The sequence below is a fragment of the Vitis riparia genome, chromosome 7, assembly GCF_004353265.1.
Source record: "Vitis riparia cultivar Riparia Gloire de Montpellier isolate 1030 chromosome 7, EGFV_Vit.rip_1.0, whole genome shotgun sequence".
NCBI classification, from domain to species: Eukaryota; Viridiplantae; Streptophyta; class Magnoliopsida; order Vitales; family Vitaceae; genus Vitis; species Vitis riparia.
Window position 1 is genome coordinate 29,321,434 of NC_048437.1, and position 18,676 is coordinate 29,340,109.

General features: G+C 35.4%; 2 protein-coding genes and 1 pseudogene across 7 annotated transcripts; all 3 read left to right on the top strand.

Moving 5' to 3' along the window:
- The first annotated feature begins 787 nt into the window (after positions 1-787).
- On the top strand, positions 788-5,831 carry LOC117917503 (annotated as a pseudogene).
- Positions 5,832-7,084: 1,253 nt separating this feature from the next.
- Positions 7,085-11,299, top strand: LOC117917942. 4 transcript variants are annotated; one of them, XM_034834421.1, is made up of 8 exons: positions 7,085-7,613; positions 7,853-8,002; positions 8,450-8,560; positions 9,020-9,142; positions 9,258-9,599; positions 9,991-10,328; positions 10,580-10,964; positions 11,076-11,299. In XM_034834421.1, the coding sequence occupies exons 1-8, from the start codon at positions 7,097-7,099 to the stop codon at positions 11,180-11,182; spliced, it is 2,073 nt and encodes a 690-aa protein (XP_034690312.1). In that variant the 5' UTR covers positions 7,085-7,096; the 3' UTR covers positions 11,183-11,299. The 4 variants fall into 4 exon arrangements, with proteins under 4 accessions (XP_034690312.1, XP_034690311.1, XP_034690314.1 ...); XM_034834420.1 differs by having other exon boundaries at positions 10,580-11,299; XM_034834423.1 differs by lacking the exon at positions 11,076-11,299 and having other exon boundaries at positions 9,991-10,321; positions 10,580-10,666.
- Positions 11,300-13,184: 1,885 nt separating this feature from the next.
- LOC117917933 (ankyrin repeat-containing protein At5g02620-like) lies at positions 13,185-17,132 on the top strand. 3 transcript variants are annotated; one of them, XM_034834403.1, is made up of 8 exons: positions 13,185-13,469; positions 13,658-13,807; positions 13,977-14,108; positions 14,718-14,777; positions 15,090-15,203; positions 15,298-15,530; positions 15,850-16,196; positions 16,277-17,132. In XM_034834403.1, exons 1-6 carry the CDS (start codon positions 13,199-13,201, stop codon positions 15,507-15,509), a joined length of 939 nt encoding a protein of 312 aa, XP_034690294.1. In that variant the 5' UTR covers positions 13,185-13,198; the 3' UTR covers positions 15,510-15,530; positions 15,850-16,196; positions 16,277-17,132. The 3 variants fall into 3 exon arrangements, with proteins under 3 accessions (XP_034690294.1, XP_034690293.1, XP_034690295.1); XM_034834402.1 differs by having other exon boundaries at positions 16,282-17,132; XM_034834404.1 differs by lacking the exons at positions 13,185-13,469; positions 13,658-13,807; positions 13,977-14,108; ... (1 more) ...; positions 15,090-15,203; positions 15,298-15,530 and adding an exon at positions 15,561-15,737 and having other exon boundaries at positions 16,282-17,132.
- Positions 17,133-18,676: the final 1,544 nt, after the last annotated feature.

The window sequence follows — 18,676 nt, forward strand, 5'->3', positions numbered from 1 at the left end:
TTAATAGTAAAAAAAAAGGTTGTGAACTGCAGACTTCTGTATTTAAATGTGGGTGAGAGAGAGAGTAAAAACAATATGCAATTAATAGTAAAAAAAAAAGGTTGTGAACTGCAGACTTTTGTATTTTGTTGTGGGAGAGAGAGAGTAAAAACAATATGCAATTAATAGTAAAAAAAAAAAGGTTGTGAACTGCAGACTTTTGTATTTATATGTGGGAGAGAGAGAGAGAGAGAGAGTAAAAATAATATGCAATTAATAGTAAAAAAAAGAAAAGGTTGTGAACTGCAGACTTTTGTATTTATATGTGGGAGAGAGAGAGAGAGAGAGAGAGAGTAAAGACAATATGCAATTAATAGTAAAAAAAAAAAAAAAAAGGTTGTGAACTGCAGACTTTTGTATTTAAATGTGGGCGACACATCAAGAGGATTGTGGCTAAAGCAGAAAGGTTTCTTGGTTTAGCAGTTAGGAATATTTCATCATATATTCTTTAGCCATTTCGATGCAAGATAAAGTAGAAATCCTATTATCTCAGTCCTACCATGCTAACTTCTTTTGAATTTTATAATCCAAACATACTTTACTAAACAGCATAAATATCATCATCCTTACCCCATTCTTTTCCATCCAAATTAAGTTCCAGAAGTAGTTACATTTAAGAAGAAGACAGGAAAAATGGCTTCTACTCGGGAGACAAGACCAAATATGGAGGTGATTAAAAAGAAACTGTTCAGAAGTGCCATGCAGGGTAAATGGGATGAAGTTGTGAACATATATAAGGAAATGAAGAAGTTCACATGGCCAAAATCACAAAATCAGGGGACACAGCATTACATGTAGCAGTTTCTGATGACCAAGAGCGTATTGTGGAACAGCTACTACTCATTATCCGGGGTAAAGCTAAGGTCAAGGAGGTTCTCAAGATACAAAATGAGCGAGGGAATACATTCTCCATTTAGCAGCATCTATGGGGAGCATGGAGATGTGTAAGTGCATTGCTGATGCACTCCCGGACCTGATTGGCGCCCGCAACCATGACAGTGAGACTCCTCTCTTCTTGGCTGCACTACATGGGAAGAAAGAAGCTTTTATTTGCCTCGATGAAATATGCGGATTGGATAAGGGCAACACTTACTGTAGGAGGAATGATGGTGATACCATTCTTCATTGTGCCATCGCGGGAGAATACTTTGGTGAGTGCTTTGCTAGAATCTTGTTCATAATCTGATTAAAGTATATCTTATCCTTTGAAAATAACTCTATATCGATAAGCAACTCAATCTGATTAAAGTATATCTTATCCTTTGAAAATAATCTGATTAAAGATTTATCATTGTGTTTGATAGATTTGGCTTTTCAAATAATTCTCCGGTACAAGAATCTTGTTAACTCCGTAAATGAGCAAGGATTGTCGCCTCTCCATCTCCTGGCCACCAAGCATTCTGCTTTCAGAAGCGGGAGTCATTTTCGATGGTTCACCAACATCATATATCACTGTAAGAATCACTTTTCCTTCAAAACTACTTCCTTCCTCAAATAATGTCTGGCAGCACATTTCCCTTTCCTCAATAGGCCTTACTTTGGTATTCCAGTTCTGCCTAGACGTGAATTAAGCACAATCCTCTGCACGGGATTGGTGGCAAATCAAGTGGATTTCATGGGAATAGGATTTTATCTTTTTGACACTCCATTTGAGTAAAAGAGCTTTTCTCTCTTTGAAAGCCTGTACAAACAAGGCCTTAAATGTATTTTGGCAATGATGAACATTGTCTCATAACTACAGTTTTCACTTTGCTCTATTGACTGTTATTTTCAAGGTATATTTGTTGAAAAGCTTAAGGAGGAAACATTCAAGCAGGAGGAAGCTATCGTAAAAACTTTTGATGAAGAAAAGGATCCTCTATGTCCAGAGAACTACCAAACATGCATCAATTTCCTCCGATTGCCCTGGTCGGCCTTGACAATACTATGTGGGTGACGATATCATAGAACTACACTTTTTCTTTTTATTTGTTTAATCATATTTTGTGTTGTCCCAACTAAGTAGTTTTAGTGTTTTACCATATAAGTAATTTTGCTTTGGGAGGTGATTTTTCTGGGACCTCCCATCTATTAATCTTAGACTAGATGAGCACCATCGAAGCATGCGACCCTGAATTCGCATATTCTATGAAGACTGCAAATACAAATCAAAATCAGTGTACTTCCATCCGAAGTCAGGGCCATCAGACCAATTCACTGAAGTTATTTCTTGCTAGGCTTTCAGGCTTAAATTCATTCGGGTCTGGATTAGGCACTGTTCTTATATATTTGTCTTTGGCACTTCCATTTCCTGTATTCTAATAAAAAAGCCCTCACTGAGCCTCTCCCCATTTTCAGTTGATCCTGGAAACCGTCCAAACACAAATCTTGAGCAATCAGAACAGAAGACTACCAATGGTAAGTATCATCTCTTTTGTTGTGCATTAACTATGTTTTAAAATTTTAAAAACATTATAAAGGAAAAAAAAAATCCCCAGTTATAAATTATTTTGCTGAGATGTTAGCAGCTTAGCTATCATAGAAACGTGAAATGCAAGAAGTCAGTGCAAGCCTAAGTTGAGGTAAATTATGCATGTTGGCCTAGAAAGATACATATTTAGTAGTAGGAGGAATAAAGTTTGTTTTAGAGGTTCTCTCTATTGATTCTCTCACAGACTCTGGAACATAAAATAATCTTCTGCAAAATAGAGGGTGACACTTTTCATTGAGTGTAGTGCGGAGAATCTCTTATGCGAAGCCTCTGTACATGTAGTAATACTCTTTAGCAATAGGCTTATTTGCATGGTGATATCCATGGATCTGTGAATTGGCAGCATTAAGCTGATGCCTTGCTTTTTGAATGTTCTGTTACGAAAAGTAGTCATTAAGCTACTTCCCATTTTCAGCTAATACCGGAAAAGATCCAAGAAATGGTGGGCAAGCTGATCTGGAGGATCCCAGTGGTTAGCAATCATCTTCTTTATCTGGCATCTATGTTTAATGGGCTTCAGAAAAAAAGCATGACCTGTTCCTATATGCATTATCACAGTATACTCAGAGCAGCTTATGGAGCATTGTCTTGTGCACGGGGGGCAGCCTACATTGAAATTAAATGTCACTTCAGAACCTTTGTAAGATCATAAAAAGAATATTTTGAGACATTAAAATGAGCCAACATGCAACAAAAAAAGGGATAGATTTTTCTGCTAGCTCTCACATGGTTATATCCAATTTTGCTATGTAAAGGACCAATCTCCTAGAGGAAGTGCATACTACTGTCTTCCATTTCCAGGAACATGAAAAGTGAAAATAATGCAGGAACATGTTTAGCAATACGTTTCTAAAATTTGTTTTGGGCTATATCCTTTGAATGCGTCATTTTTTTTTTATATAAAAAACAATTACAAGATCTCTGAAAGAACCATTCGGGTTGGTTTCCGCTAGTAAAATTGCCTAAGTTTCTGCACATTATAGGTTGCTTGTAATGATCTCTATGTTTCCTTTTTAATTTTTGTGTTGTGACAATTCAAATAGAATTTTCCAATTATTTTGTGCAGGAAACCAATCAAACATGAAGGCGAAAGGAGAACTGCAGTCACAAGGGCATCAACTGATTCCCTCCAATTACCACACTTGCTTTAATATAATCAAGTTTGTATCCAAGGCAATATTAGTAATTCTCGGATTTGGTAAGCCTTTCCATACCATCCTTTACACCAATCCTTTAGACTTCAATTGTCTAGTATGCAGGACTTCAATTTTCTCAAAGGTTGTTATATCTGATGGTACTAAGGATTTAAGGCCGTAAAGAAGGTACGGCAGAAAAAAGAGAAGCACGTATGGGCTGCACAGATCTTGGATGAACTTCTTTGTCATGCTTCTTTTTATGAGTACGAAGATAATGGAAGAAATCCTCAACAACCATCACAGAAGAAGGATGCTGACACAACACCTTATTGCATCTCGGATGATCATGGTGTTTCTTTTGACAACACCTTAGAAAGTCAGCATCTACCGGGAGGCACAGCAGCTCAACCTTCTTCAGCAACTAATCAACAGGGTGAAGATAAAGGAGCTCCCGCTGATCAAAGCTCGCCAGAAGCTCAGCGAAAACAGAATGACAATGGTAAAAATAAGAAAAATGAACAAGGTAACAGTTATCTCTAGCAATTATATTTATTCTTGGCAAGAGTTTTATCTTTGATCGAATACTTGTCATCCATTATATGGTCAGAATTTCTTAATAAATAAAATTTAATCATCTGATGTTGGCAGATAAGAAGGAACCATCGGAAATGGAGAGAAAAGAGACACCCTTATTAGTTGCAGCAAAGAATGGTGTGGTGGAAATTGTGGAGAGAATTCTAGAACTTTTTCCAGTGGCCATCCATGACAAGGATTTCCAAAAAAAGAACATTGTGTTGTTGGCAGTGGAGTACAGGCAACCCCATGTTTATGAGCTGTTAGTCAAAAGAAAAGTCCTCAAAGACGCCGTGTTTCGGCACGTGGACATAGATGGCAATAGTGCACTACATCTGGCTGCAATGCTTGGAGAGAATAAGCCTTGGCTTATACCTGGTGCCGCTTTGCAGATGCAGTGGGAAATAAAGTGGTACGAGGTATGCAATTATCCATTATGATTTCAGTATTAACTTTCCATTTTAAATGGTGTAGACCATAAGAAATGAAGGGTACGATATATTGGGGTAGGAGGATTAAACCCTAAACCTGCTACTCTCAGGGACACTACTAATTGTGGTTGAAATGCTTGCCTGAACAATGTGAGGTTCAGAAGTTTACATTCTGTTGGCTGCATCATTCTAGATAATCGAGTAATACCAGATTCTTAAGAAAATTAATTAGAATATTTGAAGTTATGATCAGACAAAATGCGTAAATGTTTTTAATTTTGTAAAATTATATGATATATTGCTATATAGAAAAAAAGAAAACGGATGGAGAAACTTATGAAGAACTCTTCCTTTTCCTTGTTAATTTGGACTTTGAACTATGCAGTTTGTCAAGAGGTCCGTGCCACAACATTTCTTTGTACGCTGCAACCAGAAGGGTGAGACTGCAAAGGATATCTTCACCGAGAAACACATGGATCTTGTCCAAGCTGGTGGTGAATGGCTGTTCAAAACCTCTGAGTCATGCTCCGTGGTAGCAGCCCTCATTGCAACCGTGGCCTTTGCAACGTCTACCACTGTGCCGGGTGGGGTGAAAGAAAAAGTTGGAACACCAACGCTAGAAGACGAGCCGGCATTTGACATTTTTGCCATATCTTCTCTTGTTGCGCTTTGTTTCTCAGTCAATGCTGTGATCATGTTTCTTGCCATTCTAACCTCTCGATACCAAGAGAGAGATTTTCGCATCTACTTGCCAAGGAAACTTCTAGTAGGCTTGACATCGCTCTTTGTGTCCATAGCTTCCATGCTAATTTCTTTCTGTGCCGGACATTACTTTGTCCTTATGGATAAACTGCAATACACTGCCATTCTTGTATATGCAGTAACCTGCCTTCCAGTAATCTTCTTTGCCGTGGCACAGTTTCCTCTGTACTTCGATCTTATGTGGGCCACTTTTAAGAAGGTGCCACAGCGAAGCTACAAGGTGGCTCCTCTCTAATGTTTTGCCTTATATAGATTTGACTTCGTTGTTTTGGGCTTGTGGATTCCATGTTTTAGCGGGTGGTGTCTTCTTAGTGATGGTGAGAAGAGATTTTATCGATATTATGTTTATGTACAAGTGTCTTCTTCTATATTAAATGTTATGTGATTAAATGATATGATGGACTATTGAATTTGTGGTTACAATTGAGTTGAGCCATTATAAACCTTGCTTACAAAAAGCAAGATGCCCCAGGGAAAAGGAAGATCTGGGATTTTTTATTTTATTTTTTTATTTTTATTTTTAGGTATGAATATATGTGTTTCGAGTTTTTCCTTATGCTTTTCTTGCGCTTGTTGAGAAAAATCTCTATTAGCACAGATTAATTTAACTTCATTCCTAGATAGATACAGTGCTCCCTTGAGTTTTGTTTATTGAAAACCATCATCTTTTTGCATGATTTTATGTAGCCTTATTTCAGCCATCGTGGCTTATTGGTTTTCAATTGTTGAAATGGTTATATGCAACAACACGTCTCTTTCATTTTTCAAAATTTTAATTAATCTCAAAATTGTCCAAAGAGGAAAGACTGCTTAAAAAATGCACCATTGTTGCAATATTCATATATATAGTTTTATAAATTTTAATTTTTTGTATGAAGGGTAAGGAGAAATGGATAATTAGACTTTTTCGTTTTCAGAAATTAAGATTTCGATCCATGGGTTAGATTTAGAGCTTAAATATTCTGTGAAGGAAATTAAGACAAAAAGGATTTTAGTGAAAAAGAAAAATTACAAATAAAAAAATCTGTATTTTAGTAGCCAAGTTGAAGAACCCTTATCCTTTTCATTTTCTTCATTGATGGTGTTAGGGACAGAGTTTGACCAAGGATCTTCTTCTTTGTTTGTCTCGATGTAGAATGACAAAGAAAATAATTTTTCTCTTATTTTACTCATTATTTATTCTTTTCTTTATTTTAATTTCCTCAAGATGATACTTTCCTTGAGTTTTTGTTGCCAGATAGAGATCCTCTCACTAGATTTTACTTTATTCCACAATTATTCTTTCCTTGAATTCATTGAAAAGAATGTTCTTCTGTGCAAGAGTTTAGCTTTACTTTATTCATCAGTATTATAAGGTTATTACTTATAACTCATTTCACATTTGATAATTGAACGAGTCATTCACATTTAAAAAGCAATTTGATTCGTTTTAAATATCCCATTTTTATTTTTTTCAAAATTTCTAAATAAAATTTTAAAATATGATAGTTAAGAGGATAATGAAACATGGATGTTCTCTTTTGGGGTCCATAAAATTGTGCTCATCCCGAATCCAGAGCAAGGTATCACTTTCAGTTTATGGTGGCTTGCCACAGTTGGGACAGCTTGTTTGCTCTACATATACAATAATCATCCTTGGTACCTTCAGCAATAGAACAGTAGTAGTTGTTCTAAGAAGAGGAAGAATGGCATTTGTCGTAGACACAGAACAAGGGGCCACTGGACCAAGCTTGATTTCATATGCCATGCAAGGGAAATGGGAAAAAGTTGTAGATATATGCAAGGAAGATCCGTGGGCTCATGATGAGAAGACCACTACATCAGGGGACACGGCATTGCATATAGCAGTATCAGATGGCAGAGAAGATGTAGTGGTAAAACTAGTCCAACTGATGGCCCATCGCAACGTGTATCTGGTTAATATAAAAAATGATCGAGGGAACACCCCTCTCCATTTGGCGGCGTCAGTAGGCAACGTTCGCATGTGCAAGTGCATAGCTGCTGAGTATCCAGAACTGGTGGGTGTTCGCAACAATGAAAATGAGACCCCTCTCTTCTTAACAGCTCTCCATGGTATGAAAGACGCTTTCCTTTGCCTCTCTAACATTTGTAGCAGTACAGCTAACAACAAAGTGTATGAGTACCTTCGGAGGAGTGATGGAGAAAATAGTCTTCACTGTGCCATCACCGGAGAATACTTCGGTGAGCAATGCTTTCAGGCCCTATTTATTGTTTTCTATTCATTCATCTGAACATCTATAGGAATAGATAATCTATTTGCTTCAAGCCTTATAACTTAGGGTAACATATTTTCTATTTTCATTTGTGTTTTATACATTTGTTATAATGTTATCATCTCAACAGAATTGACCAATTGATATATATATAACAAAAGGCTCATGCTTTTATTTATATAACATTTTCATTGTTGTGCATGATAGATTTGGCATTTACAATTATTCATGAGTATCCTGACCTCGTCAATTATGTCAATGAGAGAGGAATCTCCCCTCTCCACCTCCTTGCTTCTAAGGCTACTTTATTCAGAAGCGGAACTCGACTGAATTGGTTCGATGAAATCATTTATCTTTGTAAGTATCCTTCCACTGACCAAAGGATTTCCAATAAACTTGTAAAGTTGTGACATAGGAGTCGCTGAATTGGAACCTAGGGCTGCCCACAGGTTTTGATATCTAATTTTCAGGGCCAGTGACGACAGCCAGCCGATCAATGCCTGATGCAGATCTACTTCATGCTCTATGTTTGATATTTATTGTTTAAAGTCATCTACCCCATTATCCTAAGTCATTATGTATCTGTAATTTATATAATAATCTAAACTATATTATAATAAAAGTTTTTATTCACAAATCTAGCCTAGGGTGTGCGTGAGAGAAGCACATCCATAAATCACTTGCCTTGAAGCCATTGAGAATCCCATATCTATTTTTCAATGAAGGTTTTTGTAGGATAATTTTGGGGCAATCATGCATTAGTTTACTATGTGAAAATGTTTCATTGCAATGTTATTTTGCAAGGTGTGCCTGTCAAAAAGCTCCTTCCACAGAAATATGAAGCTGACGAGAACCCTAACCATACAGAGAATTTCTATATATTAACCAACTTATGGAACATGATCAAAGCATCAGGTGGGTTAAGTGATTCCCATATTAATTCATCATTTTAGTTATGCATAGGAGACTTTGACCAGATAGTTACTCATGAATTTGCATTGGGCTAATAAGTAAATCCAGAACCTTCTTGAATTCAGCTCAAGAGCAAATTAGGACGAAAAGTTCAATTCTAGACAATCTGGTTAAACTTTAATTGATTGAGCACTTTTTTTTAGAACCATTAATTTATTGAGTACAAATTAAATCATTAATTTATTGAGCTTGAGATATATCTTCCAATAAATTTCTTGCTTGTATCACCTAATCAACAAGTTTAATTAGTCCATAAATGTTTTCTTTTGAGAACCTTTATTTACTTATTTATTTTTTGGGTTCTCAATTTGTGTGCTACGTATATCCCAAATGAACACTAGTGTAAGAGTCTTGCTCTGAAAATAAACTAGAGAATACTCCAAACCTCTTTTTAATTTACAGGTAAACAATCAAGCCATAACGCTCGAAGACAAGAGCGGCCTCATCCAAATTATTATGGCATTTGCTATGAGAACTTCATCAAGCTTGTAGCTAAAGCATGGACATTGCCGGCTGTTATAGTTGGTATGATCACCATATATATATATATTCATACACTAGAATGATATACACATATTCTGTTCATATCCAAAGTGCTAATATTGGTTCAATGTATGTTGTGTTTGATTGTGGTGGACAGGATCAAGACATATAAATAAGATAAAAGAGAAGAAAGAAAAGCACACATGGTCTGTTCAAATCATGGATGAAATGCTTAAATATGTTGAACCTTTCGAATATGATAGTGGAAGTATTCCCCAGCTCTCACAACCGAGATCTGGAGAAACAGTACCTTATGATCAAATTGACCCAACATCACATTGGATGGTACCAGGAAAACGTTATAAGAAAGTTTTTGATCAGGAAACATCACTCTTGGCATATTATGGAGAAGCAAACCCTGATGATAGTGAGTCTGAGGAAGAGCCAAGGCCGAAGGCTTCTGCACATCATTCTTCAGAAATTAAACAGAAGGAAGAAGGTAATTTTCTCACATTGCCTACTATGAAAGTCCAAATTATAACTTAATAAAGCCAAATGTATATGCAGTTAGCAGCAGATGTACTATCTATATAAGGTATATAATTATGAAAGATACAGCTTAACTTCCCTTGCTTAAATCACCTACTGCCCCTGCAATTGGTGGATTGAACTGAAAAACCTATTGTCATATATTTGTGATGTAATCAATATATTTAGCAAGTTACTAATGCACAGACGTCCAAAAAAAGAAAATACTAACTTTTACTTTCAGTATCACTGATGAAGAGGAAGATATATTTGAAGTAGAAAAACAAAGATACTTATTGTAACAGCAGAACATTGGCCACTTTGGCTCAAGAATTGAACCTTGAGATATTGAATCTTGTCAGCATTGAAGAGAACTTGGGGGATGGGAAAAAGGAAGTCACCAGTATTAATTGCAGCAGAGAATGGCATCATAGAAATGGTGGAGAAGATCCTCAAACTATTTCCAGCAGCCATTCGCCATGTAGATTCAGACCAGAAGAATATAGTGCTGTTGGCAGTGAAGAATAGACAAATCAGTGTTTATGAGCTATTACTCAATCGGAAACCTCTGGAAGAAAGTGCATTTCGTATGGTTGATAGTGAGGGGAACAGTGCATTACATCTTGCAGCAACTTTAGGAGATTATAGGCCATATCCCTTTGCAGCTTTGCAAATGCAATGGGAGATCAAATGGTATAAGGTATGCCACCCAGACTTATTTATTTATTTTTGGTTGTTTTTTTTTTTTTTTCAGAAGATGATGTATCAACAATTGAATTAGTTCTCCTCATGGAAATTTCTTTCTCGACCGTACAAAATCATGAACATCTCTATATGGGGTTGTTAATTTTCTATGAATTAGCATTATTCTTTGGAAAGCATATCGTAAAGTTTTAACTCGGTAAGCAGACTATTATACACTAACCCTAATGCATGGGTTTAATGGTGCAGTACGTAAAGAATTCCGTACCAAGACATTTCTTCATTCGCTACAACAACAAGAACCAGGTCCCAAAGGAGATCTTCACAGAATCACACAAAGAACTTGTAAGAGAAGGCGGCAAATGGCTAAACAACACTTCAAATTCATGTTCAGTAGTAGCAACACTTGTTACAACCGTAGCCTTTGCCACAACAGCCACTATACCAGGAGGCTTCAAGGAAAATAGCAGCGAACCTACCCTTCAACATCATCCGGGATTTCTGGTCTATGCAATTTCATCCCTCATTGCTCTATCCTTTTCAGTCACCTCTGTGGTCACTTTTCTGGCAATTCTAACATCTAGATACCAAGTGAAAGATTTTGGTAGAGGGTTGCCACGAAAGCTATTGCTAGGTTTAACATCTCTCTTTATATCCATAGGAGCTATGTTGGTTTGCTTCTGTGCAGGGCACTTTTTCCTACTAAAAAATGTACTGAAACAAACTGCATTCCCCGTGTATGCAGTGGCGTGCCTCCCAGTAACATTTTTTGCGGTGGCACAGTTTCCCTTCTACTTTGATCTCATATGGGCCATCTTTAAGAAAGTGCCACAGCGTACTATCTATGGTTAGTGATTAAAATGTAAATAATTGCAGTTGTTTTTCTCCCCTCCTTTTGGGGCTTGTGTTAATTGGTTATCTTGCTTATAAACTCTCTAGCCTTGATCTCATGCCTTTGTCTTGTTAGTAAAACAATTATTCATTGCAAAAATTCTGATAGATTTTATTGATCTATCAATTCCATTAGGTATTCAATAATACCACTACGACAAATGGTGGCTTAGGAATAAGCCCTGATGGGTGTGTCTTAAGTCCCTGTTGAAGCCCAGGAAAGGGTGGTGTGTTGTGGAATGGTTAAGTCTTATTGCAAACATTCGGATGATCAAGGCTAAGACCATGAAGTCTTAAATAATCATACAACATTTACAACCCTGAACTAGCTAGTAATGCAAGAATTGCATGTGTCAATGTAGGCTTAATACATTAACTTACTAGTTAACAGTATATGCTCCTATTTTTATTTTTTGTCCACATCCAAAAACAGTATGAGCTCAAAATATGCAAAACGGCATCATGCACACAATTCCGATATACTTTGATCATCTTATATCAATTTAGTTTGGGTGATTATTTTGTTTAAATCATGGTGATGGAGTCTGGTTTTGAATAATGAATTTCTATTTAAATTTTTTTCTTTTGAGCACATGAACATATATATATATATATATATATATAAATGGTCAGACATAATCTCTTTTGCTTCTCTCACTCCTTTTCCTTGCAGAGAAACCATTTATTACATGGCACTTTAAATATGCTTGCTTTTGCTGTGCAAGACCAAATTTATTGTGAAGCACAAGACTTTTCTTTCTTTTTCTCTTCTTTTTCTTTTCTCACACAACATAGCATCAAATTAACCTTAGTTTTTTTTCTTTTCTTGTTACTAAAAAACAAAAAAAATGATAAAAAATAATATTAATCAAATTAAATCCTTGAGTTCAAATATTTATCAGATTTCTGATATTGTTAGAAGAACCGAAGAAATAACTGGTGTTATATAAGTTCACACTCGCAAATAAAAGGAAAATCAGTTGCTTTCAACATGCAAGCAAGGCCATTTTATTTTGGGGAAAAAAAATTATCTTCTCAAATTTGTTGATAATACAAATAATATTAAGTCAGGTACTTCAAATTTTCATATGGATTTCTTATGAAGAAAATGAACTAACTAGAATTTTGTTGTAGCACAAACATAAAAACAGGTTGTTCAAAGAGGACTGAAAATCATGCTTACTGAGAGGTAGGTGTGTTTCAGAGTCTTCGACAATATGTCATATTCTTTTTTTTTGCTTTGCTTGTGCATTTGCCTTTTACTTTTGTCTTTTTTCTTCTGCTTGTAACATGACAAACTGATCTCCCTTTTGACTCCAGAAAATTAATCAAATAAAATCAGTTAAAATAAGTGACTTTCTCATAAGGGTGATATTAAAGCCCTTTTACAATATTTAGCATAGAATAGTTTGCCCACAAGTATAGAATTAAGAAAAATCTAGAGGAGAATTCATTAAATAATTCTCTAACACGAAAGAAAGAATTCAAATGTTAACTACTTTGTAATGCAAGTAACACAAAAGTTGACTAGAGGCATCCAACATTGACATGAGTTCTAATGCTTTCTTATTGTGTGTATCTTCTCTGGGGTACATGCTTGTTCTTATCCCAAATCTGGAGCAAGGTATGGAGCTTTATTAGGCCATACGCTTAAACCTCTCAGAGAATCGTCTGGTTCCCCATATATATCTAACCATCCCAATAGGAGTACTATCTAGTAGTTGTTCCAAGAGCACTATGGAATTTACAATTGAGGATGCAGATCTGCATACCATTAAGAAAAACTTGTTCAATTATGCCATGCAAGGCAAATGGAATGAAGTTGTCAACATATGCAGGCAACAGCCAAGGGCTCACAAGGCTGAGATCGTTGTATCTGGAGACACTGCATTGCATGTTGCGGTCTCAGAAGGCAAAGAAAGTATAGTTGAGGAACTAGTTGAGTTGATCAGAGACACAGATCTGGATGCTCTGGAGATGAGAAATGAGCAAGGGAACACCCCTCTCCATTTAGCTGCATCAATGGGAAATGTTCCCATATGCAAGTGTTTGGCTGGTAAGCATCCGAAACTGGTTGGTGTCCGCAACCATGAAAATGAAACGCCCCTCTTCTCAGCTGTCCTTCATGGTAGGAAAGATGCTTTCTTCTGCCTTCACAAAATATGTGACAGGACCAAACAGTATGAGTATGGTCGAAGGGCGGATGGCAAAACTATTCTTCACTGTGCCATCTTTGGAGAATTCTTAGGTAAGCTTTTTTCAGGAAGTTTTGGTCTGCATTAGAGGGATGCATTCACATATGCATGTGCACATGTTCATTAGCACATAATAAATGGCTAATTTCATTAAAATCATTGCTTCAGCTACTATGTCTTATATTTTTACTTGCTCCATGATTTATATGCATTTTGATTCTTTTGTGGTCGTTCTTGACAGATTTAGCATTCCAAATAATATATCTGTATGAAGATTTTGTTAGTTCTGTTGATGAGGAAGGGTTTACTCCACTGCATCTCCTGGCTGGTAAGCCCAGTGCATTCAAAAGTGGTACTCACCTCAGCTGGATCAGCAATATCATTTATCAATGTAAGACATCCCAAGTTAAGATAATGAGGGCTGAATGGTGGCTGGTCAGAATCTGTTTTAATCCAAACGGAGGATTCTGCTGCCACAAATTAAGAATGGTGCTAATCTTGCATTTGTATTAACTTTAATGTGCTGAAACGTTTAGTCACATTGTTATTTAATTTGAAAGGTCTAATTGTCGAGAAGCTGGAGAAAAATGAGGGCTACAATCATTTCAACAGAACTTCTGATGACAAGAAACCCTGGTATCCAGACAACTATGGAACTTGTATGAGTTTCTGGAAGATAATTAAAGTACCAGGTATGTGATATGTTGAAGGAGACTCAAATATTCAATTAGCTTCAAGTTACTGCACAAGTCAAGAAGATGTATGGCTAAGTGGTCCAAAATATTTATCAGATCAAACTATAGAGTAAAATATAGTAGACTTCTTTGTGATAAATGGTTCCCAAGTGGGTGTCTATATACATATTTATACGAGGAACATATTCATCATCCTTAATAGGTTTCCTTGATAAAGAAAAGCTGTTTTACTTCATTATCTCAAAATTTTCTCTATAGGTCTGCTCTCTGAAATTGCATCGGATTTTTGTAATCTGAGTTCTATGATACTTGTCCATGGTAAAAATGTTTGGATCATACTGAATATCACATATATATTTGCTTGTTTCTAACCCCAAACCTTGGGCTTCTTTTACTTCATCAAAAGGGAAATCTATGAGAAATGCATCCACCCCCATCACTGCCTGAGAAGTAAGCAATTAGTGCTTCTCGTTACATTTAGGTGCCTTATTGTGTGAAAGAAAATTAATCTACCGATAGGCATTTCAGATTTTAAATCCCAACTTTTACAGCATTTCTTGCACTTATGTCTGATCATGAATACTGTATGACCAAACTACTCCACAGTTTCAATGGGTAGGGGAAAAAGCGATGACTCAATGGATGCAGAAAATCCTAAAGAAAAAGGTGAGTGTTGAATCAACTTTTTTTTATTGCTATTTTTTTTTATGCTTTAAAGTAACTTCAAGGAAAACTGGTTTCTCTCCACATATTTGTTTTACCAGATCAGTAAAAGCTAGAATCCAAGCCATAACTTGAAATACTGCTGTCAATGTTTTCTGAAAAAAATGAATTGCTGAGCCTTAGAGAATTCAATTAGCTAGGTTCTGCTTAGATCACCCAAAGAAATGAAGTTTAATCCTTTTTTAAATAGTTTTCATTCTTCATATAATATATTTGAAATATACTGTCTGCAATCACTAAACATATTTTTCATAGGTCACCAATCAAGAAATGGAGCTCAACAACATCGACTGTTGCCGCCAAATTATGACATTATCTTTGAGTTCATCAAGCTTGCATATAAGGCAATGCTGGTTTTCTTAGGATTGGGTATTATGCCATAAAACCATCTCAATTTTCCTTTCTCTTTATATCCAAACAGTACTGGTTCAAATGCTTATTTTGTTTTCTGTATGCTTGTCAGGAACAAGAAATATAGAGAAAATAAAAGAGAAGAAAGAGAAACACACATGGTCGTGTCAGATCATGGATGAACTACTTCAACGTGCTTCAATATACGAGTACGATAGGACTGGAAAGAACCCCTGGCATCACAATACTATAGAGATGAGGAGGCAAGGCCTGAAAATGTATTCCTTTCAGATACTAAACAAAACGAGAATACAGAAGGAATGAAACAAAATGAGAATAAAAAAGGTAGTATTTCCTATCTCCTATGCTGTTTAATTTTACGACATAATACTGCCACCACTAGCACAAACTGCTTAATTTGTGCAGAAGTTCAACCAGAAAGAATTACTTTGAACAAAAAAGATTCTAGGCCGGCTTTAAAAGCTCAGTGCAGAAAAAGAAAAAGAAAAAGGAAAAAGGAAAAACCCCGTATTGCTTTAAGAATTTAACATGGTAATATTTTGATCAGTAGATATAGTGAATGATATGTAATTAAACATTTAACTCAATCCTAGGCCTTAGAGTTTATCTCTTGTAACCTGAATCACGTCTGTGCTCTTGGCAGATGAGAAGAAGAAAACTAGGAAGCTGGCAAAAATGGATACTCCAATATTGATTGCAGCAAAGAATGGTGTGAAGGAAATGGTCGAGAAAATCCTTGAACTATTTCCAGTAGCCATTCATGACAGGGACTCAGAAAGAAAGAATGCAGTGCTTTTAGCAGTGGAGAATAGACAACCTGAAGTATTTGAGGTTTTAGTTAAGAGGAATTTTATGAGAGACACTGTGTTCAGTGCAGTGGATAATGAGGGGAATAGTGCATTGCATCTTGCTGCAATGTTAAGAGACACCCTACCTTGGCATATACCTGGCCATGCATTGCAAATGCAGTGGGAGATCAAGTGGTATAAGGTCTGCCGGACTAATTTCTTTTCATTTTTCCCTTTTGATTCTGTGTTTTTGCATGCAATGGTAACTGGAACTCTGTTTAGTGCAGTATGTGAAGAAGTCTATGCCGCATCATTTCTTCAGTCACTTCAACAATCACAATATGACTCCAAAGGAGATCTTTACAGAAAATCATGGTGAGCTTGTGCGCAAAGGAGGAAAATGGCTAAATAACACCTCCAGTTCGTGCTCTGTTGTTGCAGCCCTTATTGCAACGGTGGCCTTTTCTTCAACAGCCAGTATACCAGGCAGTTTTAATGATAAAAACGGCCTACCGATCCTTGAACACGCTACAGAATTTACCATCTTTGCAATTGCATCACTTATTGCTCTTTGCTTTTCGGTGACTTCCCTCATCATGTTTCTGGCCATTCTCACCTCCAGGCATCAAGAAAAAGATTTTCACAAACAACTGCCTAAGAAGCTTGCTTGGGGTCTAACAGCTCTCTTCATATCCATAGGGTCCATGTTGATTTCTTTTTGTGCAGCACACTATCTTGTCCTTAAGGACAAATTGCAACATGTTGCAGGTCCAGTATATGCAGTGGCCTGCCTGCCAATTGCATTCTTTGCTGTGGCTCAGTTTCCCTTATATCTTGATCTTCTACGAGCTACTTCTAGAAAGGTGCCACAGAGAAGCTACAAGGTGGATCTCTAGGGTTTCATGTTTACCATCTTTGTTTGAGCTACAGTGATGATGAAATAATGTGGTTACTGATCTATAGAAGGGAATGTATATATCAGTGCTTTAATAACATAATATCATTCCATGTACCATAGGGAATTCCATTAGTTAATTACCATAGGAACGCAATATTGCTTGCGGGAGAAACATTTTTTCATTGTCCACAGGAATTGCTTTTGATTACTTTTTAATTACAATCAGCATTTCTCTCATAGGAAAAGGAAACCTTCTTTCCTTTTTGTGCAGAAAAAAATTTCAAATTTAATATGATGTTATGCTGCCATGCAGTATAAGCCAACAATTTTTTCGTACAAGCATTGTCGCAAAGTTAAAATATTGTCATGTTTCATTTCAATCATCCCAAGGTAGGAAAGTAACCTAGAAAATGTAGAGATTTTTTTTTTTTTTTTTTTTTTTGAAAAATTAGAATTAAGATGTCTTCTAATCATTTTGGGAGTCTTAAGAATCAGAATTGGTTAAAATTAACCAAAGGCAATATATCAGGACTGCTCTAGGATTGATTGTAAGGACCCTGGAGTGGTTGTATAATATAAAAATTGAATTGAGTTTTGGTAGATAATATTTGTTTGTGTAATATTTTTCTTTTAAAGAGATTCTAAGAATACACCTATATCAAAACATACATAGAATAATGACCAACATAATATTTCACAAGCAGCATATATTTTTTACATAATATAATTTTATTATTAATTAATTAAGTTAAATTTCCCTTTTCTTCTAATTTTGGACATTTTTAGCATTCACATTGTGTAATCTCTTTTATTTGTTTGTGGGTGTTGAGATACCGCTCAAATTATATATTTTTTATTTTCAGAAAAGTCAATATTTATAGAGTTTGTATTTTAGAAAATAATCCTTTTTAAGTTTGATTAGATTAGAAAACAATTAATTTAATGCTAAATCATAGGACTCTATAAATATATAGTTTTATAATAGATTTGCAAAGAGAAGAGACATAAAGAAGAAACGGTAAGAAAAGAGTGAAGAGAGATAGAAAAGGTATATTGGGTTTTGGGTAGAGAAGGAACCGGTTTGAAGTGTGTATTCTTGAAAGTTACAATAAATTTGATTTTCTTTTTCCAAGAACATAGGTGATTACATCGAATCATATAATATTTTGTACCCCTTATTTCATTTTATTTTTCATGCTAACTTTGGATGTTGTGACTTTTTCCAACAAGTACTATCATACCTTCTGCATGCTTGGCCTAACAAAGGGTTAATGCATTATTATATTCCTTTTTAAACATTCATATATCTTTCTCTACATGAATTTTACTTTATATTGAAAGATCTTAATACATCATTTGTGATAACTTCTTATTTTTTACTTTATCTAAAAGTTGAAACATGAAGCAAAGTTGTAATATGAAGCCAAAAGCATAGGGTCTACTTGTTAGTTGTTCTCAAAAATATTTTTTTTGCTTTTAAGAACAAAAAAATATGAAAACATATCTAGCAATTGAAAAATCGTAAACGGATTTTTATTTTTTAAATCATAAAATAATATATATTTTTAAGAACATGGTTTAGTTATTTTCATTTATTTTCACTTATTTTTTATGGGCTATTTTAAAAAATAATAGGACAAATACAAAGAATAATTGAAAATAAATGACTATGTATAAAATTAATTTTATAAAAAATATTTAATAACATAAAAAATAAGTTGAAAACATTGCAAGTTCCCAAATTATTTTTATCTATTCTAGATAATATCAAGACTATATTTGGG

Bases quoted from the DNA above. Each gene is read 5' to 3' on its own strand.
- LOC117917942 (XM_034834420.1), top strand. From the start codon at position 7,097: ATGGCATTTGTCGTAGACACAGAACAAGGGGCCACTGGACCAAGCTTG. The intron at 7,614-7,852 runs GTGAGCAATGCT...TGTGCATGATAG, and splicing joins CATCACCGGAGAATACTTCG to ATTTGGCATTTACAATTATT. The intron at 8,561-9,019 runs GTGGGTTAAGTG...TTTAATTTACAG, and splicing joins GAACATGATCAAAGCATCAG to GTAAACAATCAAGCCATAAC.
- LOC117917933 (XM_034834403.1), top strand. From the start codon at position 13,199: ATGAGAAATGAGCAAGGGAACACCCCTCTCCATTTAGCTGCATCAATG. The intron at 13,470-13,657 runs GTAAGCTTTTTT...CGTTCTTGACAG, and splicing joins CATCTTTGGAGAATTCTTAG to ATTTAGCATTCCAAATAATA. The intron at 14,109-14,717 runs GTATGTGATATG...ACTACTCCACAG, and splicing joins GAAGATAATTAAAGTACCAG to TTTCAATGGGTAGGGGAAAA.